At 35.4% G+C, this 24,013-nt stretch overlaps 1 protein-coding gene across 1 annotated transcript in view; it reads left to right on the top strand.

The window, feature by feature from the left end:
• The window catches only part of LOC130452353 (dynein axonemal heavy chain 10), a 67,993-nt gene extending 45,061 nt beyond the window's left edge, over positions 1 to 22,932 (top strand). Inside the window, exons 39-59 of the mRNA XM_056791560.1 lie at positions 284 to 634; positions 1,981 to 2,227; positions 3,801 to 3,982; positions 4,081 to 4,329; positions 5,335 to 5,564; positions 5,619 to 5,860; positions 7,533 to 7,715; positions 9,226 to 9,412; positions 9,473 to 9,764; positions 10,971 to 11,353; positions 13,127 to 13,339; positions 13,448 to 13,692; positions 15,654 to 15,845; positions 15,900 to 16,180; positions 16,492 to 16,775; positions 17,749 to 17,920; positions 18,557 to 18,688; positions 19,110 to 19,269; positions 21,816 to 22,035; positions 22,092 to 22,271; positions 22,610 to 22,932. Coding sequence (XP_056647538.1) covers positions 284 to 634; positions 1,981 to 2,227; positions 3,801 to 3,982; positions 4,081 to 4,329; positions 5,335 to 5,564; positions 5,619 to 5,860; positions 7,533 to 7,715; positions 9,226 to 9,412; positions 9,473 to 9,764; positions 10,971 to 11,353; positions 13,127 to 13,339; positions 13,448 to 13,692; positions 15,654 to 15,845; positions 15,900 to 16,180; positions 16,492 to 16,775; positions 17,749 to 17,920; positions 18,557 to 18,688; positions 19,110 to 19,269; positions 21,816 to 22,035; positions 22,092 to 22,271; positions 22,610 to 22,906 — 4,922 coding nt within the window. The 3' untranslated portion in view covers positions 22,907 to 22,932. The remainder of the gene's footprint in view (positions 1 to 283; positions 635 to 1,980; positions 2,228 to 3,800; positions 3,983 to 4,080; positions 4,330 to 5,334; positions 5,565 to 5,618; positions 5,861 to 7,532; positions 7,716 to 9,225; positions 9,413 to 9,472; positions 9,765 to 10,970; positions 11,354 to 13,126; positions 13,340 to 13,447; positions 13,693 to 15,653; positions 15,846 to 15,899; positions 16,181 to 16,491; positions 16,776 to 17,748; positions 17,921 to 18,556; positions 18,689 to 19,109; positions 19,270 to 21,815; positions 22,036 to 22,091; positions 22,272 to 22,609) is intronic.
• Positions 22,933 to 24,013: the final 1,081 nt, after the last annotated feature.

Below are 24,013 nucleotides of genomic sequence, written 5' to 3'. Positions count from 1 at the left end.
GGATTTTGATGTTTTTTAATTTAAAAAACTTGTGAACAATGAAAAAATCATTTGTCGTTATCACTTTGTTCAAAAATCATTAATTTCTTACTCCAGCACTTTCCATGGTAATTTCCATGAGTTCTAATGGCGAATATTTTGAGTGATATCGATTTTTTTATCGTTCAAATTAAAGCGAGGAATACACGGTAATTTTTATTACGTACGGAAGTGACACGGTGCGGTCATGTCTATCTCGGTTTTAAGTTTTCATGGAAAACTTAACGAAAATATCGTTTCACAGGTTATAATGAAATCTTGTTCAAGGAAGACCTCAAGAAATTGTACTCGCAACTAGGTATCGACAACAAACCAACTTGTTTCTTCTTCACGGCAGGTCAAATAGTTGAAGAAGGTTTCTTGGAATTTATTAATAACATTTTAATGATCGGTTATGTACCTTCTCTATTCACCGAAGACGATAAAGATCAAATAATAAATTCCTGTAGATCCGCCGCGGGTAGAGCTGGTTACGGAGTCGCCAAAGACGCCGTTTGGCACTACTTCTTACATACCTGCCAGGATAATTTACACGTGGTACTATCAATGTCTTCTTCGGGTGATATTTTGAGCAAAAGGTGTAGGAACTTTCCAGGTATTATCTATTTTTATTTTTCAAAAGTATAGTTGTTTAGCGACGAAAATTATCTAACTTAAAAGTAGTAACTGGGTGGTTGAGGATGGTCACAAATGTAACAGGTCTGACCTAGAGATGGCGGTAGTTGCTTGAAAAATAACACAGTCTATACAACATATGTTTCAAGTTTGAAAACGCCACGTTGTTTAGTAGCCGTCAATAGTGAACGTTTTCAGTTAATTTGTAGACATGGAAAACATTTTTCATCGTTATGTGATTTAATACTTTCACTTGAAAAGGCTTTAGCATAACCAATATAAAAGCTGAACTAGATTCTACTTTGGGTGAGACTTCTCCTTCGTTATCAACAGTAAAATATTGGGTAGCAAAGTTTAGACGAGACTGGACGACCTGCGAAGACCAGCAACGCAGTGGTCGACCAATTGAGGTGACGACTGCAGAAATGTTGAGGAAGATCTTCAAAGCAGTATCGGATGATCGTCGATTGAAAGTGCGCTAGCTACCGGACATAGTAGGCATCCCGAAAAGTTCAGTACATCGCTTATTGAAGCTGTGAGCAAGACGGATGCTTAAAATGTGGACTATGGATAGAACAGCGTCGTGAAGATATTTCAAAACATAAAAACAATCACAACAATGGAATGAAAAGGGAGAACCGGCTCCAAATAAGGCAAAGACTCTTTCCATCCGCAGGCAACGTTTATTGGGGTAATTTCCATTGAATATCTTAAAAAAGGAAAAACTATCAACGGAGAGTATTATTGCAACGTTCGAGCGAAGAAATGAAGCAAAAACGACCACATTTAACTAAGAAAAAAGTTTCATCAAAACAATGCACCAGTTTAAATTGCTACCCCATTCCTATTTGCCAGATTTAGCCCCCTCTGATTATTTTCTGTTCCCAAACTTAAAGCTCCGATGATTCAAGATTTTTCAGCAAGAGGTGATGGCGGCGGTTGACGTTCTGGGCGTCTGAAGGTAAATTCGATGTTGATGAGCTACTTCGAGTAGGTCTTTCAAATATTGCTCTATGTGGGATAAAATTGATCAGCTCAGAAGAGCATCCGACGTGAGAAACGATCTTTCTTCTATGCTCTAAGCTCTCCAAGTTTCTGGTCAACTCTGGATCGCCAATAAATCGAATTGTATTGAGTCGAGCATCCTCACGGTATGCTTGGGAATCGAGCTCCAAATATGAACGAATTTGAGCCTTGTAGAAGATTATAGGAGGTTATGATTCATTTTTTTTATTATTATCTACGAATATTAACCTTATTTTTACAGCTTAGACAAAATTATTTCGCGCGCTGAATGAATGAACTATAATTATGTGGAAATTTTAGGATTGGTTAATAATACAACGATCGATTGGATTTTTCCTTGGCCCCTTCAAGCTCTAGTGGCCGTAGCTTCTGTATTTTTGAAAGAAAATCCAAAAATACCTGAACAATATAGAGATCCAATCATAGATCACGTCGTTCACGTTCACAGTTCGGTGAATGAATATACCACAGATTATCTATTGAAGCTCAGAAGGAAAAATTACGTTACACCGAAACATTATCTGGATTTCATCAACACTTATTTGAGGTGAAAATTTCCGAAATCTTCTATTTGAAATACAGGGTCCTTCATGACGAGCTGAATCGATATGTATATGAGAAAATACTGAAAATTTGCTTGCATGGGTTTTCCGAAATGATCGTATCAGCTAAAATAATTTCAGTTTTCTGAAACTTCCGGTTATACCTAAACTTCGTTAATTTTAACGATTTTTGTAAAATTTTTGGAAACTACGCGAAATTTTAATATAACTTTATATATGGCAATAGTATGCCTAACCATTTTTTAATTATTTCAAATTTTCGAAATTTTTGGATACATGCAGTCCTTCACTAAAAAAATTATATTTCTAAGTTTAAGTGCGTCAGGTCTAATATTTTTGGGATTTGGACGAATAACACTTACAGCTTTCAAAATATGTGAAAATCTTGACAAAAATTTATATAGGGTGTTGAGAAAAATGGTGCCGAATTTCGCTATCTAAAAACTTCGAAAACTTAATTTTTTCAAAAGGCAATCCCCATTTATTTCTCACCATTGGATTCTACGCTTTAAATTAAGGGGACTTCTTGGGTAAATTTATATATCTTAAATTAACGGTTTTTGTAGAAACTTGAAAAAACTGAAATTTTCATGGTTTTTAATTGTCGGTTGTTTGGAGCTACAAAAAAAGCTGACAAACAAAAGACAACTGCCAGGAATGAGTTCGGAATGCATTTCGAACTGTTTCACCTCTAGAATTTCGAAAACGCCACTCAGCACGGGTTTTTAAGAAGAATCCCAAGTTGGGGGCAACCATTTCGAACATTTACTTTAGTTTAATTTTTAATTTTGTCCTTCTCCCCTTAGTGTAGTGTTTTTAAATATTTTCTAATTGACTGAAGTATTTTAATTTTTAATACGTTAACTTTTGTTAAAGCGTAGAATACAATGGTAAAGAGAAAAATGGGGGTAACCGTTTGAAAAATTTTTTTTATATAGCGAAATTCGCCATCATTTTCTGAACAGCCTATATAAATTTTTGCCAAGTTTTTCACAGATTTTGAAAGTTTTAAGTGTTATTCGACAAATCTCATAAATATTAGATCTGATTCACTTAAACTTAGAAATATAATTTTTTTAGTGAAGGACTGCATGTATCCAAAAATTTCGAAAATGTGAAATAATTAAAAAATGATTGACTTTGGGCATACGATGCTTTATATAAAGTTATATTGAAATTTCGCGTAGATTCCAAAAATTTAATAAAAACCGTTAAAATTAACGAATAATGATATAACCCGTAGTTTCAGAAAACTGAAATCTTCAAGGTTTTTAATTGCCGGTTGTTTGGAGCAATCAAAAAAAGCTGTTATATCGACAAACAAAAGACGACTGTCAGAAAAGAGTTCGGAATCAATTTCTTTCACCGCAAGAATTTCGAAACCGCCACTCAGCACGGGTTTTTAAGAAGAATCTCAAGTTGGGGGCAACATAAATATCGATTCAGCTCGTCGTGAAGGACCCTGTACATGGGCCAAACAGATTTGGCGTGGTGCTGGTGCTCGCCCAAATGGAATAGTTTTTTTTCCACTTCTCTAATTTCAATTAAAACTTTAAGGTTATTGGATGAGAAAGACAATTATATAAATGCGCAATGCGAAAGATTAAAAAGCGGTTTGCAAAAAATCGAAGAAGCCACGGTAGAATTGGACGTTTTGAATAAGCAATTGGCGAAACAGAAGGTGATAGTAGCCCAAGCTACCGCCGAATGTGAAGCCATGTTGACCGAAATCAACGCAAGTGAGTTTCCGTATTATATATATTTTCACGAAATGTCGCTTGAGAAAATGGACGTCGTCTCGCGCAATTATTCCAAATCTACATTCTTAAATTTCAAGGTACACAAGCGGCGACAGAAAAGAAAGATATCGCTTCGATGAAAAGTCAAGAAATCGAAGAACAAGCTAAGGTGATATCCGCTGAACAATCCGAAGCCGAAGAAGCTCTAGCGGAAGCTCTACCAGCATTGGAAGTTGCCCGATTGGCTCTGTCCGATTTAGATAAATCGGATATTACCGAAATCAGATCGTTCGCTACACCACCAGAGCCTGTGCAAACGATATGCGAATGCGTACTCATACTCAGAGGTAAGATATACGTCAAAATGCATCGACAAACATCAAACCTCAAAATAATTGAAGGACTTAGGGATGTTTGATATCGCTTTTGACCATTCTATCCTGTCTTTAGTGGTAAGAATCTCTTCTTCTATCAAATTGTACCTCTCGCTTCGTATCACACGTCCCAGGTATGCTATTTTCCCACGTTTTATCGTGCCCAGAAATCCACGACCTCTTATCATTCTCCTCAGAATTTCTTCGTTGGTTTTTAAAAAACCTTCGGTAGATCCACATCTTAAATACTTCCAATCTGTTCATTGTGTTAACTTTCAGCGTCCACCCTTCCATAAACGTAAAATATTCTGAAGTTGAGGTCAAAATCAAAGTTCTTGGATCCCATGAATGAGCTCCTCGCTTTTTTATCCGCGATTGATCTCTACGTCTGATGACCAGTCTTCACATAAACTTTGTTACACGTCCAAACTACGTTACAACGAGGAATTTTGTCTTTTTTATGTTGAACTATGTCCAGGAGCCTTTGGAAGTTATTCTACTATCATGTCTGTGTCAAAGGCCTATCGTATATTGTAGATCCACGTGCCGTTTCCTTTAATTGTTGACCCTCGAGGGATTCTTGAAAGACTTTTACCGAATTAAGGTTCAACAGGACAAATCCCTGCCTAACACCTATAAGGATATTCTGGACATTTAAAAATTGCTTGTCAAAAGTAACTGCAGCTGTTTGGTTCCAATACAGCGTTTATCTTTCTGGTCTATGTCAATTTACCTAAATATTCGAACGATTTTATGATGTTGCACTCGGTCAAAAGCTTTTTCGTAAATACATAACTTCCTTTCTTCTCTGGTCGTATCTACAATAGATTGATAGGTTATCCATTATGTAAACTACCCTAAAACCCTCTTGTCGAGGCATTTTTTTTTCTATTGAAACCCGCTTTATCATTTCGAGTACTGGTTATAATTTTTTTCTCAAAGTCTAATTCTCCCGAACTATTTTTTTTTGTTTTTCAGGTTATAAAGAGATAAATTGGAAAGCGGCTAAAGGTATGATGGCGGAAGGTAATTTCTTGCGCAGTTTACAGGAAATGAACGTCGACGCTATCACGCAGAATCAACAGAAAGCCGTCAAAGCGCACATGAAGAATTCCAAGAAACTGGGAGAGATGCAAAGTATAAGTAAAGCTGGTTACGGTTTGTTGAAATTCGTACAAGCAGTTTTGGGATACTGCGAAGTGTTTAAGGTAAAAATGACGTATTCAAAATGAATTTCGAGCGTCATCTGTTGATTTACGTAGGAAGTGAAACCGAAAAAGGAGAGAGTCGAGCAACTGCAAGCGGAATATCGGGCCGCGAAGAGTTTTTTGGATAAATTGAATAAGGAAATTCAAAAATTAGAAGAAAAATTGAATCAATTAAACGAAAGGTACGCGACCGCGATGAGACGAAGGATGGAATTGCAAGAAGAAACCGATCTGATGATGAGACGTTTGGAAGCGGCAGATAAATTGATAAACGGATTAAGTTCCGAACAAGCCAGGTGATAAACATTCTCGTCTTCTTATATTTTTTTACTTATACTGGTACAGCACTGGTAATAGAAGAAGAAAATTTCAACGTCAAGTTTCCTGGGAGGAAAAAACGAGACCAAAAGGAGATCAACTTGCCTTTAGATGATGGCGTTCACTAAAAAAACGTTGTAGCGTTCAGATCCCATTTGAATTCATGATTTTTTTCGTTTTATTTTGCACAGTTTCGTCTTGCATTATCGTGTTTCCTTTTCTGTTAACAATTGACGAAAACTAACTGTTCCGAAGGCTTTTTTGGTCGTGGATCTTCTGCAAATAAGGCCTTCCAAAAGTACCCCCACTAAAAAAATGTTGTAGAGTTCAGATCCCATTTGAATTCATGATTTTTTTCGTTTTATTTTACACAGTTTCATCTTGCTTTATCGTGTTTCCTTTTCTGTTAACAATTGACGAAAACTAACTGTTCCAAAGGTTTTTTTGGTCGTGGAGCTTCTGCAAATCAACGTAATCACGCAGATGCGAAGAAATACTAACGAGGTAGATGGTACTAAGCATGATGGCATCTCTAACTCATAGATTAAGCTTCAGTTACACGACCTCCGATAATCGCTGAAGAGATTGAGACATTTGTCATATCTGTGGACAAGCTTTTCGATGCTCCTAATGTAGCCCAACCGTTCAGTGACAATAAAGTACAAGAAACTACTAGAACTTCCGTAAATCTGTGGTTTTCTTTAACCATTCTATCAACTCGTTGAACCAGGTCATCCGAAACGACATCTTTAAACTTTCGACACCATTCACTCACGAAGTTTTCCCCATACACACGACTCATTTTCCGATGGATTTATGCAGCGCTATGACGTTCATCCTGTAGAAAACGAATCATACTTGGCGAGAGCATCAATAATGGCGGACGTGGTCGTGGACGCAGTCGCCTACAGCGCATACCCGCTTCATAGTTGAAGGGAGGCAAAAGTTCTGGTAGATCTAATCAAGGAGCACGTGGAAGTCGTCTACCACAGATGCAATACCTGCAAATCCAACTGCCTAATCTTTGAAATAGAAAACAAATATACGATACATCTGCAACTGTTAAGCTCTTATTGACACAAGGAGGTGAATCCTAAGATTTGACCTAGTGGAAGAGCCCAACTTTAGTTAGCAACAGTTGCTTTGAGCCTGAATCTTAATTCACAAGTAGCGGCTAGTAGTGGAGGCGCCTATATGCGATGTTGTATGTACCCTGAAGATCAAAATCACGTGGAAAACAAATCCAGTCATAAAACTTCAGTGCTCAGGTGTTGTGGCATAGTTTTTTATGTTAGCAAAACGACGCATGATCTTTTCGGGAATTATCTTCTTACAACTGAGAGAAAGGTTGAAGAAATTTGGAAATAATTGGTGTTTAGACGTATCTATAAAAAATTCAATTGTTGCAAGAATTAAAACTACACGATGACAGTAATAGATGATTTTGGATGGCGGATGTTGAAGAAATTTGAGTCAGAGCTGCAGCTTTTGAGTTTGTAGGTGAAGAACTCGAAACAATACTTTTCCGTTAATTTTCCCTTAGGAATTAAATTTAAAGAGAAGCAAAATGAACTGGCTTCCCAACTGCCTTCGGTCTACTAATTTGGTATCAAAATAAAAACATAAATTTTCATGTGTTACTTTTTTTAGATGGAAAGTGGACTTGGCCGAACTGTTTTTAGCGAAAGACAGACTGGTAGGGGATTGTTTGTTGTGTTCTGGATTTTTGGCGTACTGCGGACCCTTTACTTATGAATTTAGAAGGACGATGGTATACGAAGATTGGCAGAAAGACATTGTAGGAAAGGAGATTCCTTTAACACAACCGTACAGGTTTGTTCTAATGCTCGTACTCATTTTGTTATAATCAATGCTTGAAAATGTGATTTTTTCACTTTGATTTAATTAAATTTTGACGGAAAGTGTTTTTTTTTTCATTTTTTAGATATTCAATATGAAACGTATCAAAATCCTTTCGAACGTAGCTTTAAAATTAGGTTTTGATCATATTTCCATAAGTAGTATCATCTTTAGATCGGATCATTTCACAAAAAACTGAGAATTGGTGATTGTAGGTATATTTTTGCTGGTGGTACTGCCTACGGTCAACTTTTGAACAAAACTATAACAGAAAATGAATGTTTCTGTTCTCTAAATACAATTTATAATAAAAATCGTGAAAATTGGTTTTCAAGTACCATGGAATTTATATATCCGAAACTTTTTATGCTGTCAGTACCACCTACACACTACTTTCGGACGAGATGGTACCAGAAGATGATTTTTCTCGTTGTTAAAAAGCTTTTTATATTAAAAATAGGTTCACAAATTTCACTTTTGGGATTATTTGTGCTGGTAGTACTGCCTAGTACGACTATTCTTGTTGTCTAGATGCAATTTATGATGAAAATCGTGAAAATTGTTTTACAAGTACCCTGAAAGTTGTATATTTTGAAATATTGAAAATTTTTATGCTATCAGTACCACCTGACCATTCTTGTTGTCTTGATGCAATTTATGATGAAAATCGTGAAAATTGTTTTACAAGTACCTTGGAATTCGTACATCCGAAACATTTTATGCTGTCAGTACCACCTACAGATTACTTTAAGTTGGGACGATAACAGAAAATTATTTTTTCCTGTTGTTAATTTGCATTTTGTAATGAGAAATACCAAAATCAGTTCGGAAATTCCCGAGAAATTTTGTTTTTGGGATTATTTGTGCTGGTGGTACTGCCTAAGATCAACTTTCTAGCAAAGCTATAAAAGAAAATGACTTTTCTTGCTGTCGAGATGCAATTTATGTTAAAAATCGTGAAAATCTATTCACAAACAGTTAAAAAATTATAAATTCGAAAATCAGTAGACGGATAGTACCATTTTTGGACAAGGTGATCACAGAAAATGAGTTTCGATGTTGTCAAGATGCATTTTATAATGAATAATATGAAAATTTGTTATTCCTGATAAATGTTGCCTTCCACAATAATCTTGATGGTGGTACTGCATGAGATTAATTCTAGAAATAAAAAGATAAAATAAAATGATTCTTAGCTTGAAAATACCAAATTTGATAAGAAAAAGATGATAAAACCATTTTAGGAGACTAATTTGGGATATCCTAACCTTAAAATTTCACACACACACGTACATTTTACCAAATTTGGTATTTTCAAGTTAAAAGGTTGCGAAAAATGTTGAGCCTCATAATTCCAAGCGTATTTAATTTGGAATAGAGGTAAATTGCCCCCAATCGTCATATTTTGGGCTCTATTCTGTGTCGTCTGTTAAGCGGGACATTCTGTATTATATTATCGGTACTATATGAAAATACATTGCAGAACCGAAGCACATTTGACATCTGACGTTGAAGTAAGTACTTGGACCTCGGAAAATCTACCCCCCGACGAATTATCGGTTCAGAACGGCATTTTGACTTTGAGAGGTTCCAGATTCCCACTTTGCATTGATCCTCAACAACAAGCTTTGAATTGGATACGAAAAAGGGAAGAAAAGATGAATTTAAAAGTAAATATTATCGTATATGTGAAAGTGAATTTCGAATCTGATATTTTGTTAAATTTACAGACGCTCAGTTTCAACGATTCAGATTTTTTGAAACATCTCGATATGGCTATAAAATACGGTTCACCCGTATTATTTCAAGACGTAGATGATTACGTAGATCCCGTAGCGGAAAACGTCATCATGAAAAATCTAAAAATCCAATCGGGAAGAGTTTTTGTTATATTGGGCGACAAAGAAGTCGATTGGGATCCGAATTTTCGTATGTACATGACGACGAAATTCGCAAATCCACTTTTCAATCCTTCAGTGTACGCCGTCTCGATCGTTATCAACTATACAGTCACTTTGACGGGTAATTAGACCAATTAAATAACTTTTGTCAGATATTGTCGATTAACAGTCCACAGTTGATTGTTGTTTTCTGATGTTGATTCACTTCAATTCATGCGATTTCAGGTCAATTGGCTTCTACTTTTGTCAGATATTGTCGATTAACAGTCTATTGAAGCCGATTGATGTCGTTTCACTTCAATTCATACCACTTCAGGTCAACTGGCGTCTACTTTTGTCAGATATTGTCCATAAACAGTCTCTTGAAGCCGATTGATGACGATTCACTTCAATTCATGCCATTTCATATCAATTGGCTCCTGCTTTTGTCAGATCTTGTCGATTAACAGTTTATTGAAGCCGATTGATGTCGATCCACTTCAATTCATGCCATTTCATGTCAATTGGCTCCTGCTTTTATAAAGATATTGTCAATTAACAGTCTATTGAAGCCGATTGATGTCGATTCACTTCAATTCATACCACTTCAGGTCAACTGGCGTCTACTTTTGTCAGATATTGTCCATAAACAGTCTCTTGAAGCCGATTGATGACGATTCACTTCAATTCATGCCATTTCATATCAATTGGCTCCTGCTTTTGTCAGATCTTGTCGATTAACGGTCTATTGAAGCCGATTGATGTCGATTCACTTCAATTCATGCTGTTTCAGGTCAATTGGCGTCTACTTTTGTCAAATCTTGTCGATTAACAGTCTATTGAAGCCGATTGATATCGATTCAATTCGATTCATACCATCTTAGGTCAATTGACGTCTACTTTTCTCAGATCTTGTTGATTAACAGTCTATTGAAGCCGATTGATGTCAATTCACTTCGATTCATACCATCTTCGGTCAATTGGCGTCTACTTTTGTCAGATCTTGTCGATTAACAGTCTCTTGAATCCGATTGACGTTTAACGTTCAACGATTCTGAAACTAGATCTCTTGCATCCAACATGGATTTGTTTCAAACCAGTAATGCATATTATGGTAATTTACTCTATGAAACATAACCTCATCTGAGCAAAAATTTGAGTTTTTCCAGATATCGCGAACACAATTCATATATTTTGTTTTGAAAATTTAGAGGTGCATCTTTCGATTCTAAATCGAATGACAATCAAATGTCAAAAAGGCATTATTTGGACTTGAAAACAATTTAACACAATTTACTTTATCGGCCTACTAGATGTCTGAAGAAAAATTCACGATTATTTTTAACAGGTTTGGAAGATCAATTGTTGAGTGTGGTCGTTAGAAACGAACGTCCCGATTTGGAAGAGCAACGTGAAAATCTAATAGCGGAAACATCGGAAAATAAACGTCTACTGTCGGAATTGGAAGATTCTCTTTTAAGAGAACTTTCAACTACTACCGGAAATATGTTGGACAACGTAGAATTGGTGGCAACTTTGGAAAATACGAAAACCAAAGCTACCGAAGTTATGGAAAAATTAGCTTTAGCTAGCGAAACATCCAAAGATATCGATAAACTTCGAGACGGATATAGATCTGTTGCTAAAAGAGGAGCGGTACTATTTTTCGTATTGTCAGATATGGCGGGCGTTAACGCGATGTATCAATATTCTCTAGCTTCGTATCTAGAGGTAAATATCTGAGCATTATTATTAAAAATTGTTACTTAAGCGCGATTTTACATCTTTGGGTGAAACTTGAGATTAAACTAAATTGAAAATTATAATTTCGGCGAGTTTGTCTTTCAGTTCAGTCCAGTTCAGTTTCTAAATTTGCCACAATGCAATATCTGCAAAGGAAAAGTTTTCCTAAATCAGGGTCTAACCTAAAAGATTCCTCATCTCATAATGTCTCAATCATATTCACGAATCTCTCTATTTCTTCCTCACGTGTCACATTGGACCCACATTTTTCTCATCAGTTGTTTATTAAACCAGAAATATAATCTAATTTTTCGTCTCTAACAATGAGGTACTGCTGTTGGTAAACATTTTGAAAGTATACAAAAAGTCAAATCCAAAAAAAAAACGATTCGTTGATTTGAATGGAGAAGGATAAAATAATAAAAAAGTTACTACAAACTACGTAGGCGCGGTATCATTACTATTCTAATTTCACGATGACACTGCTTTCACCATGACAGTCACAACACTGACTTAATGGCGGCTCTGGACACAATGATCGACGTTTGGCTTGTGATTTATTGGACGAAGTACATCCAGTAGGCATCTAATGTTCCTTCCATGGTAAGGCCCTGCTGGTGATTTTCCACAAGCCAATATCTAAACAAGATCTAGCGAACATTTGCAGACATGGGGTTTGGATGGTTAGCCATGGTTTTTAATCGATGTTTAAGGGTTTGAACATTACGTTCAGCCGCATCGTTCGTATCTGGATGACCCGGCGCAATGAGTTTTTGAAAAATTCCACTCTACACCTTAATAAAGTAGAATAATCTCGAAAAACAAAAATTTATCAATTAAAAACCGAAATTTTTATCACTACAATAGATAAGGAAATCAAAGAGGTCATTGGAGTCAGTGACAGTACAAATACTAGGGTCAAAGGGCCAGAATTGAATTGAAGCAGCTGCTACAATTAACCTTCAATCAAACAAAACATCTTCTACCTGCTAATACTGCATCACAATTAAATGTATAGACAATGTTTATAATTTCTTCATCATCATCGTTCATCTAATATAAAGTGCAAATCTCAGTCATTTACTGAGTGAACTCAAAAGTTTGTCTGTAAACGCCAACTAGGAGGGTTGTGTGACAAATTTTCGTCATCCACCCGAGGTTTACAATATTCAACAGGAATTTGTATAATTGTGAATGTTAGTGATAGTTAAAGATCTGTATCACTGGTAGTTTGAACCACGATCTTACATACAGGTATTGAAAAGAAGGTAGTGGGCTCCAGGTCGACGTTGTGAATAATAAGCGCAACTTCTAATGTATCATACATGAAATAAAAAAAACATGAAATAATTAGATTGAAGCACAGAAAGTCATTGAAAAATAATAAGGTTAATTGTAGGTTACGATAAATCAAAAACGTGTGTCCGACTCGATTAACAAACACGTACCGATTAGATACGCAAAAATTATAACAAACCTTGTATCTATAATATTTACCACCATTACATTGATATTTTGTATAAATATCTTGTCGATTTTGAATTGTACGCTTTATGTCAAAATTTTCATGTCTACCCTACCCACGTCCATCCCTATAAAGCAACGCCATGGCTATTTCAAATACCCGGGCACCAGAACCACGTTGCCAAATCCTGTGGCTTTAACTCACATTCGATGTTGTGCTTAAGTTGCGTCGACATCTGTTGTAAATTTATAAAATACTTAAGCTGTTGAATTACAGAAATCTTCTTTTTGATATAGGTTTTCGCTTATTCATTGAGGAAGGCTTTACCGCATACATTATTGATGAAGAGATTACAAAATATCATAAATATGTTGACGAAGAATGTATACGATTACGGATGTACGGGTATTTTTGAGAAACACAAATTGTTGTATTCTTTTCAAATGACGTCGAAATTGGAACAAAACGAAAATCGAATCACCCAATCGGAAATCGACTTTTTCATCAAGGTAATTTTAGGAGGAAAAAATGCGTTCCTCTAGAAGAGCTTTAACATACGAAGGAAATGTTTCCTATACTAATTGATTTTAATACATAGATGATCATTTTATCCTTAGGGTTCGGTGAGTTTAGAGAAAACGACCAGGGAATGTCCGGCACCCTGGATTTCATCTAGCAATTGGGAAAATATCTTAAAACTGTCAGTTGATTTTCCAGATTCCTTTTTCGAGTTACCTTCACAAATAGAAAGGGACGTCGATACTTGGCATCACTGGTACGATTTAGACGATCCAGAAAATGAGGAATTTCCGTGCGAATATAAGGAAAAACTTCCAAACTTTCACGTCCTTATGCTTCTCAGGTAAGATTTTCATTCAATCATTTCAGGAAAAGAAAAAGTGGGGATGGTCAAGTTGATAAACTTATTTCAATAATGTCAGTAAATGTAAACATAACAAAATTCGTATTTTACATTAATCAGAACAGCATTTTCAATATTCAAGTCGAATAGATATTTTAGAATTTTTTCTATGATTCTCTCCAGTAACTAATAATAATACTGTTACAGTTACAAAGTTTGTTATTTATTAGCGTAGCGTTTTAGGGGGACGTGTCTCTTAATCGACTCTAATTACATGTTTTTGATTAATCGTTACGCAAATTGTCAATGTCAAGTTATATTTTAATAAATACCAAAGTCTTTAAATGATTAAAAAAGGTTATAGTTAACAGTGAAGAAAATTCAAGCTTAATTCGTTAAAATGATATCCCATTCTTCAGTGAACGTCGTTTTGAGGTGCAATTTCGTGGCTGGTGCAGGTTTCCTAGCCCAAACCATTCTCTTAAGTTCATTTCATAAATTCTCGATAGGATTGAAATCCTAATAACGCACTGGTCAATCCATAGCTGCAATTTCGACATCTTATAAATACTGCCGTACGGAATATGCAGTATGTGGACCGGTATTGTCCTGCATTAGATAAAATTGGTGTGAGGAACGATGCGATCTCATAAAATTATCTCTTTATATCGATTCGTCGTTAATTCTCCCGCTCCACCTCCAGTTTCAATTAGAACCAACTCAGTTTTTGCTTCAATAGAAATGCCCGGCCAAGTCATCCAGAAACCTCCTCTCAAAGCCACGTTTTCTCATATGCAACACTTCGCGAATTTTCCTCCAGTTCTTCTGTAGACTTGTCTTCTTCTATGGCTACCTTGCAGGCAAATTCTACTTTCATCTTAAAAGAGAACAGAACCCTATTCTTCGTCAGTCCAATTAATGCATTCTCCGGTAAGGCGTACACGGAATTCTTGGTAATTGGAGGTTAATTTTGAGCCAGTAGCTGGTTTGTGTGTCTCAAGATTAGGTGTCTTAAGTCTTCTTCAAATCATTCATGAACCTCCTCTCAAAGCCACGTTTTCTCATATGCAGCACTTCGCGAATTTTCCTCCAGTTCTTCTGTAGACTTGTCTTCTTCTATGGCTACCATGCAGGCAAATTCTACTTTCATCTTAAAAAAGAACAGAACCCTATTCTTCGTCAGTCCAATTAATGCATTCTCCGGTAAGGCGTACACGGAATTCTTGGTAATTGGAGGTTAATTTTGAGCCAGTAGCTGGTTTGTATGTCTCAAGATTAGGTGTCTTAAGTCTTCTTCAAATCATTCATGAACCTCCTCTCAAAGCCACGTTTTCTCATATGCAACACTTCGCGAATTTTCCTCCAGTTCTTCTGTAGACTTGTCTTCTTCTATGGCTACCATGCAGGCAAACTCTACTTTCATCTTAGAAGAGAATTCTTCGTCAGTCCAATTAATGAATTCTTTGGTAAGTCGTAGTCGGACTTCCTGGTAGTGTGGGGTTAATTTGGGGCAAGTAACTGGTCTTTTTGAATCAAGTTTAGGTGTCTTAAGTCTTCTTCTAACTATCCAGCCACTCTTCGCGTTTCTTTGAGCTCTTGTTGGACTTAAACACCAACGAGTGTGATGACAATTAATTGGTAATCTCTGTCGGATAGCGCTCTTAGGGGAATTCTTGTTTGTTGTTAATGGGAATGTGTTTGGGTTGATGTTTGAAGGCTAACTGGTGGTGAATGAGAGACAGAGAGAGAGAGAGAGATTTATTGGGTATATTTTGGGTGGGTTGAGGAAATTTTTTATAGAGAGGAAGGTTCATTGAAATTAGGTCAAACGTGACACGAAGAAGGAAATAAGAAAGCTCCATCCTAAAAAACGGTTCTGTCCAAATTTTACTAAGGAAAATACAAATTCTTGTTCAGTTTTTTGCTCACAAATGTATATCTATGTAAAATTTTTTTTTCAGGTGTTTTAGAGTAGACAGAGTGTTTAGAGCAGTGGGAAATTATATAACAGAAGTAATGGGTGAAGAATATATAATGCCTCCGGTGATTAGTTTGGACAATATTTTCGATCAAAGCAGTCCACTTACACCTGTGGTGTTTATATTGAGTCCCGGATCGGATCCAACTGCCGATTTAATGAAATTAGGCGATCGGTAAATAATAAATTTCGATGCTTAAAGAGGAATAATTGTACGAATTTTTTTTAGTATGGGTTTTGGCGGAGGCAAATTCAGATATTTATCGTTAGGACAAGGTCAAGAACCAACAGCGTTGAGTCTATTAGATATCGCTATATCCAGGGGGCAATGGTTGATGTTTCAGAATTGTCATTTGTTACTTTCGTTTATCAAAAGATTGGAAAAAGTGTTGGAAAAAATAAGCAAACCTCATCCGGATTTCAGATTGTGGTTAACTACCGATCCCGTCGAAACTTTTCCTATTGGAGTCCTGCAGAGATCCTTAAAAGTTGTAACCGAACCACCAAACGGTATGTATCGTTTTATTTTTTTAATATTTGTGCGGCAAACAGAATATTCGATCCTGGAATGGTCATTTGAAAGCGCTTTTGGTCCAAAGTGAGCAAACAATAATCAATTCATTCTAGTTTCGAGGAAATCTTCAGTCTGTGTTCTTTCCAAACGACCCTTGTATGAGAGGACCTTTAAAGACAGGATAGGATCACCCTGTATATTCGGTTCTATTTATTAGGATTTGTGTTGGTTGCGGCAAAATGCTTTCCATTGATTTATCTCTTTCAAAACACTTGGAAATCGCATGAAAAAAATTATTTTCTTTCAGGTTTAAAGTTGAATTTGCGAAATACGTATTTCAAGATGCGCACGCAGACTTTGGACCAATGTTCGCATCCGTCTTTCAAATCTCTCGTTTACGTATTGGCCTTTTTCCACGCCGTCGTTCAAGAAAGAAGAAAATACGATAAAATCGGTTGGAATATTTCGTACGATTTCAACGAATCCGATTTCAACGTGTGCGTTACTATTTTGAATACCTACCTAACGAAAGCCGTTAAGGCCAAAGATACCAAATTGCCATGGAACAGTCTCAAATATCTCATCGGCGAGGTAAATATTAATTTTAATTTACTATCGAAAATACGTTTATTCATCTTGATCGATGTCTTTTGACGTTTATTGTCGTCGATTCATGTTAATCGATGTCTTTTGACGTTTATTGACGTCTATTGGTGTTCATCGATGTTTTTTGACGTTTATTGATGTTGATCTATGTATTTTGACGTTTATTGACGTCTATTAGTATTGCTCGATGACTTTTGACGTTTATTGACATCTATTGGTGTTGATCGATGTCTTTTGACGTTTATTAATATTGATCGATGTCTTTTGACGTTTATTGACGTCAATTGATGTTAATTGATTTCAACGTGTGCGTTACTATTTTTAATACTTACCTAAAGAATGCCGTTAAGGCCAAGGATTCCAAACTGCCATAGAACAGTGTCAAATATATCATCGGCGAGGTAAATATTAATTTTAATTTACTATCGCCATCTATTGAAAATAACTTCAAATTCTGTAAATAGTCGAATTAGGTTGGGCAACACTGCATTTTCATATACCATCATTCGTAAGAAGTTAGTTCTGAATGCAGTTTAATCGTTTAATGTATTTACTTTTGTCCGTGACGGTGTAAAACGAAATTAATGTTTTCTGGAGCAGTCCTCGTCACAGGACGTCCCGCTCGCGGATTATCTTCTAATTCTTCACGTCCCAAGCGAAACCGATGTTCAATTGTTCAAAATGATGGGCATAAATCACCGTAAACAGCCTCCATTTTTGATTTGTGTTGGTGTTAATCTATTTTTAGCGATTGACTTCAATTTGAAACAACTTGACCCAGTACTCGTTCAAGCTCTGCTATGTGATAAAATAGATCGAAGTTGAAACTACGTGTAAAGCTTGTTGAGACTTGTCACTGACGCTAACGTACACTATTCACTATATGAAGCTACTGGCATCTATCGGAAAACATTCGAATCAATTACTGATAAATTAACAGATTTCTTTTTGTTGTTAGGTGATGTATGGTGGACGAGTTATAGACGATTTCGATAGAAGGATAGTTAAAATTTACATGGACGAATACATGGGAGATTTCCTATTCGATACCTTCCAACCTTTCCACTTTTTCCATGACAGTACTGTAGATTATCACATACCGCCCGAGGGAACTAAAGAAGAATATGTCGGTAAATTACCCAACAATTTTTTTTCTACCAGATAGACTTCTGTTAATAATTGGTCAGTAGAAATGTTAATAATTTCATTCAAAGATTGTCCACTTTTTTTTACGCGGAGAACATCCCAAAGAACATAAAAACACCAGAAAGCAAAGTGGAACACCAATGCCCGATACCTGGAAATCATTCGATTGACGTTCAAACGATCACGTCGACTACTTGGTGAACAAGACAAGGAAAACAAGAGGAGTATTCGGAGGACTTGAGGAAAGACGATCTCAAATGGAACTGAAGACCAAGTCGCACCACATCAAAACAATCCTTATTAACATGATGCTGTGTGAGTACACACTGACAAGATTCATCATAAGAAGCTAGTTTAATATCATACTGAGGCAATCGGTTGAATGTATCTTGATACATAAGGAGCTAGAAGAAGATTTATCGTAGGCGAAACCGCCAGCTGACGGATTACACCTGAAAAGACTACCTCGGGCAACAGATAGACTACGATAAGCAGTGAAAATAATAAGAAGAAAAAGAGAAGAAGCAGCACCTAGTTTTTAGTGTGTGGTCATTTTTTTAATTATTATTTTGAAATGATCTGTAGTAACAATGAGGTCAATTGTTTTTTTATTCGTTTAGAATTTATAGATGAATTGCCGCTAACGAACAGTCCCGAAGTATTCGGTTTACACCCGAACGCCGAGATCGGATATTACACGCAAGCAACAAAAGAAATGTGGAGCATTTTGATCGAACTTCAACCACAAACTTGTGAGTGACGTTTTTCATACTTTTATTTGTTTGTCTTTTGTTGTCTATCGATTTCGATTGACGTCTTTTGATTCAATTGATTTCCATTGCTGACGAATGATGTCCATTGTAATCGATTGATGTTGACAGAAGTCTTTTTATATCCATTGCCTTCAAATAATGTCTATTGTTAACGATTAATATCGACTTTCAATTGGTTTTGATCGAAATCTTTTGACATTTATTGACGTCTTTTGATGTTGATCGATGTCTTTTGACGTTTATTGACGTCGATTGATGTTAATCGATATCTTTTGACGTTTATTGACATCGATTAATGTTGATAGATGTCTGTTAACATCAATTTATATTAATTGACGTCAATTATTCTACTCTGGATTATTTATATCGATAATTGAAAATATAAATTTTCAATTTTCAGCGTCGACTGGTGTTGGTATCAGTAGAGAAGAATTCATCGATAATGTAGCTAAAGATATATTGAAGAAAATACCCGAAGAATATGAGATTTGGAAAGTAAGAAGATATTTTCAACGTATGATGTCGCCTACTGTCATTGTATTGTTACAGGAATTAGAAAGGTTCGTGCAATTTGAAAATTTAAGACAAAAATCATGCGTTTACAGATAAAGTTTATTAAAAACAAAATTGAACATTGAACTTCACTTTTGCAATCAAATTGTTATTTCTAAATTGGCAGATGTGGTGAAAGAAATCCCCATCTCTACCAAAATGTTATTTTTATATGTGGCAGTCAAAATTACCATCACTACCGCCACGTTATTTCCAAACTGATTTATATCGTAATTTTTTTCTTATAATTTATCGATTTCTATTCGTGGGGTGAGTTAATAATCACTGTCTATCAAGTTTTTAATTTATTTAAATACCTTACACTAAACTTTACTAATTTATTCAATTCACATCTCTATCACTTAACTAACTGAAATAATTTATTTAAATTCTTCGTTTACTTTCTATTTAGGTCTATTCACTACGACTATTTATTATAAACTAACTAAACTGCGCTACACAAACTACTTACATATATTCCAAAAGAATTCTAAAAACTTTAATTATTTAAAAGAAACAATGTAAATAAATCGCCTGCTATAATATAAGACATAAAGATCAAACGGATTTCGTGAATGCGCCGCGCGTCTTGGCCGAATTTTAGCATTCCACTACATCTAGACAGGACCGGCTCCAGGGCGGAGACGCACTCGCCATAATATGCAGCAGGGTACTCCCATCTTTAAAGAACTGTTATGTATTTTAACTAAAAGATGTGTCGTCCAATGAATGCTTGCTAATGGAGTAAGTTTTGGACCAATGGCAGGTGTTTTAGGAGTCAGGTTGTTTTCCTGCAGACCTCGTCTCACTTTCCACTGATTAAAAGTCACTCGCCTTATAGAGCTTACGTTGCACTTGCACGGCATTAAGGTGACGATTTCTTAATATAGTTGACACAATAAAGCAGTTGTAAAACGTGTTCTGCCTGTTTCAAGTCGCCTACGAAAGGATCCGTAACGCTGGCACACTCATCGAACAGCTACGGGGGTCATATCAAATTGTCTAGTAACATCTCGAATTTCGATTAAAGCAATAACTCGTGCGGCTTTTTGTGATTTAATATGTTTTAAATTAACCCACTTGAACATTATTGAGGTTATAAAAAACGAAATTTCTATTGCAAACTTAATATTAAAGAAAATGGTTTTTCGTGTTCGAACAGCTATACCATTGTTGCCAAAATGTGTATATTTTCTGTTGACTGATACAATTTCGTAACACAAGGCTTGATATCGAGCTTCTGTCACATAGTGTTAGGTTAGGTATACAGAGTAAGTGGAATTGTACTATTGAAAAGAGAGAGAGAGAGAGAAAGAGCATCGGTTTACCATTATCTATCTCCCTCTATTCGCCGTTTTTTCTTCCTTTCCTAGCCTAGACAGTACGACCACAAACCAATTCACCACGACGCCAGCCCTGCAGACGGACAAATCCTATATCAGGGTCAACTCTAACAAACTTTACTGAAAAAAAATTTCCCTTATTCTATCCAAAAATTCCCATCGAATCTCTTTGTCTCGATTCTTCGACGTAGTGGCAATCAGCTGATTGTTTACAGGAATTTTATAAAACTCAATTTTTCGTCTTCTGCGTTAAATCTCGCCATCTATTGATGATTTGTCATTATTGTTTTTATTGTACGTTGTCTTGCTAGTCAGCCAGTGACCCAAACCACTCGTGGCGACAATGTCGTATTCAACTGCCAAATTTGCGTCTTGTTTTGAAAACTTGAATGTACCTTGTATAAAGATATTGCATGTATTGATTTTTAGACGCACTGTAAATTTGGTGTTTTTCAATGTTGACGTTTATTGATGTTTATCGATGTCTTTTGACATTTATTGGTGTTGATCGATGTCTTTTGACGTTTCTTGGTGTTGATCGATGTCTTTTGACGTTTCTTAGTGTTTATCGATGTCTTTTGACGTTTATTGATCGATGTCTTCTGACGTTTATTGACGTCGATTGATGTTATTCGATGTCTTTTGACGTTTATTCACGTCTATTGGTGTTGATCGATGTCTTTTGACGTTTATTGATCGATGTCTTCTGACGTTTATTGACGTCGATTGATGTTAATCGATGTCTTTTGACGTTTATTCACGTCTATTGGTGTTGATCGATGTCTTTTGACGTTTATTGACGTTGATCAATGTCTTTTTACGTTTACTGACGTCGATTGAGGTTAATCGATGTCTTTTGACGTTTATTAATGTTGATTGATGTCTTTTGACGTTTATTGATGTTGATCAATGTCTTTTGACGTTTATTGGCGTCGATTGATGTTAATTGATCTCTTTTGACGTTTATTGGTGGTGATCGATGATCTTTTGACGTTTATTGGTGGTGATCGATGATCTTTTGACGTTTATTGGTGGTGATCGATGATCTTTTGACGTTTATTGACGTCTATTAATGTTGATTTATGTCTGTTGACATCAATTTATGTCAATTAACGTCAATTAATCTCTACTGTGGATGATTGATATCGATAATTGAAAATATAGAGGCACTGTAAATTTGGTGTTCTTCAATTTTGATGTATTTTTTATAGATTCAATCGTTTGATAGCCACGATGCGCAGGACTTTAATCCAATTACAAAAAGCCTTGTGCGGGGAAATCGGTATGGACAGCGTGTTGGATAACGTTGCCTATTCTTTATTTAACGGACAATTACCGACATCTTGGCGTAAATTAGCACCGGCAACTTGTAAAAATTTATCTGGTTGGCTGGAACATTTCGAACATCGCCAGTCACAATATTTTAATTGGGTAAATTTTAATATTTCTTTTATTACCATTATTTTGAATGTGATAATTTTTTTCAGTCAACGACGGGCGAACCGACGGTTCTTTGGATATCCGGTTTGCACATACCAGAAACTTACTTGGCCGCTCTGGTTCAGATCGCTTGTCGTTTACATAACTGGCCTTTAGATAGATCCACCTTGTATACGTACGTCACGGAACACGTCGATCCGACTGATGTAGTTTTGCGTCCACAACAGGTATAATTTTGAAAATAATTAAATATTATACTGTTTTAGTCATTTTATTTGTGTATTTTATAGAAATTCGCTTACATGAAATTTATGATTTTTGTTTGTTTTGATGTACCCTGTACAACAAATTTTTTGTGACAGCTATAGGTTCGTTCCAAACCATCTAAAAACCGTCCTGGTACGGTGACAATTCTGCGCAATACGAACAAAAGCAAAATTTCAAATTTATTCCCTCATTATAAATTTTAAAAATATCCAAAAAAATTAGCATCAGAATTGACGTTTTTCTTCCAATTCCCTTGCAATTTAAGACGTTTTTATTAATAAGAATTTTTTTATTTCAGGGAAACTGTTTGGTTTTTGGTTTGTATTTGGAAGGAGCTTCATGGGACATTGAAAACAACTGTTTAAAGCGTTCAGCCCCTAAAGTACTCATAGAACGATTGCCTGTATTGGGTGTTGTACCGATCGAATCTTATAGATTGAAATTGCAAAATACTTTTAAGACCCCCGTATACACGACTTCATTGAGAAGAAACGCGATGGGTGTGGGATTAGTATTCGAAGCCGATCTAAGAACTACTCAGCATATAAGTCATTGGGTGTTACAAGGCGTCTGTCTCACACTCAACACTGACTGATTCAATTAAGATTTTTAAGGATCATTTTTTTTTATATATAAAGTGATATTTTGTATGATTATTTCTAAATATAATGGTTTACTGCTACATTTTGGATTGTTTTATTGCCCCAACTAGTTAAATTAAAATGGAGGGAAAAAGCTTTCTATTTCTATTATTTAACCTACTAAAGGTAAGCATCGAGCTGCTCAAGAAGGTGATTAATATGAGAAAAAAATAAAATTTTTTGTGACTCAACTTTCAAAGATCATTTTTCAAATTTATTACTGCATGAACATGGCTTATAAATTTATTTGTAATGGCCATACAGAAAAACGTTCTAAGATCATTCTTGAACACTATTTATAAAATATGAAGCAGAAAGGTGAATAAGTGGTTCTTTATCTACAATATTAATGTTTATACTACAAACTGGACATATATCAAATCCTTTGGATACTTATGAAATACCTTTTGTGAGGAAACAATAAAACTTCACTGAAGTTTGAGATTAAATGTTTTCAATTATTTTACAATAAATAATCCTAGACAAACAGTCATAACTTATTTAATAACTATTATTGTGCAGAAATATATTTACGTAAACAAAATTTAACTTTTGAAATAATTTTTGACAATCTACTGTCAAAAGTTAACCTAAGAGTGTGTCTCGATATTCATTACAAGTATCCACAATAGATACCAAGCAGGTTGGTTTTGTCTATGGTCTAAAATTGATTCTATTCCTTAGAACATAAAGTAGATCTACTCTATGTTTTAAGTTCTGTGGTCTTACAGAGAATTTTAAAAAAGCAGAAACCTAAATATCCGTTACCGTAATATTAGTCACATATTTACAATACTAATTTTTTTCAAAAATCAATTTACAAATAAAGTTGTGTGATTTACAATTCACATATATACATCTATTTTTCTTAAGAATTATATTTCGTAAAATCGGCTATAATCAAAATTAGAATCCCAATTAAACATAGAATAATCATTTGATACTCAATTACTAACAATTGCAATTTGAAGTACAGCCCAATATTAATTTTGTTCAAATTTCTAAACATATCCAATAAATATAAATGATTAATACTGATTAAATAAACGGTAACGTTACTT

This window comes from Diorhabda sublineata, chromosome 1 (assembly GCF_026230105.1).
Source record: "Diorhabda sublineata isolate icDioSubl1.1 chromosome 1, icDioSubl1.1, whole genome shotgun sequence".
Taxonomy (NCBI): domain Eukaryota; kingdom Metazoa; phylum Arthropoda; class Insecta; order Coleoptera; family Chrysomelidae; genus Diorhabda; species Diorhabda sublineata.
Note: the sequence above shows the minus strand (reverse complement) of the source record. Positions and strands in the feature narration are given on the sequence as shown.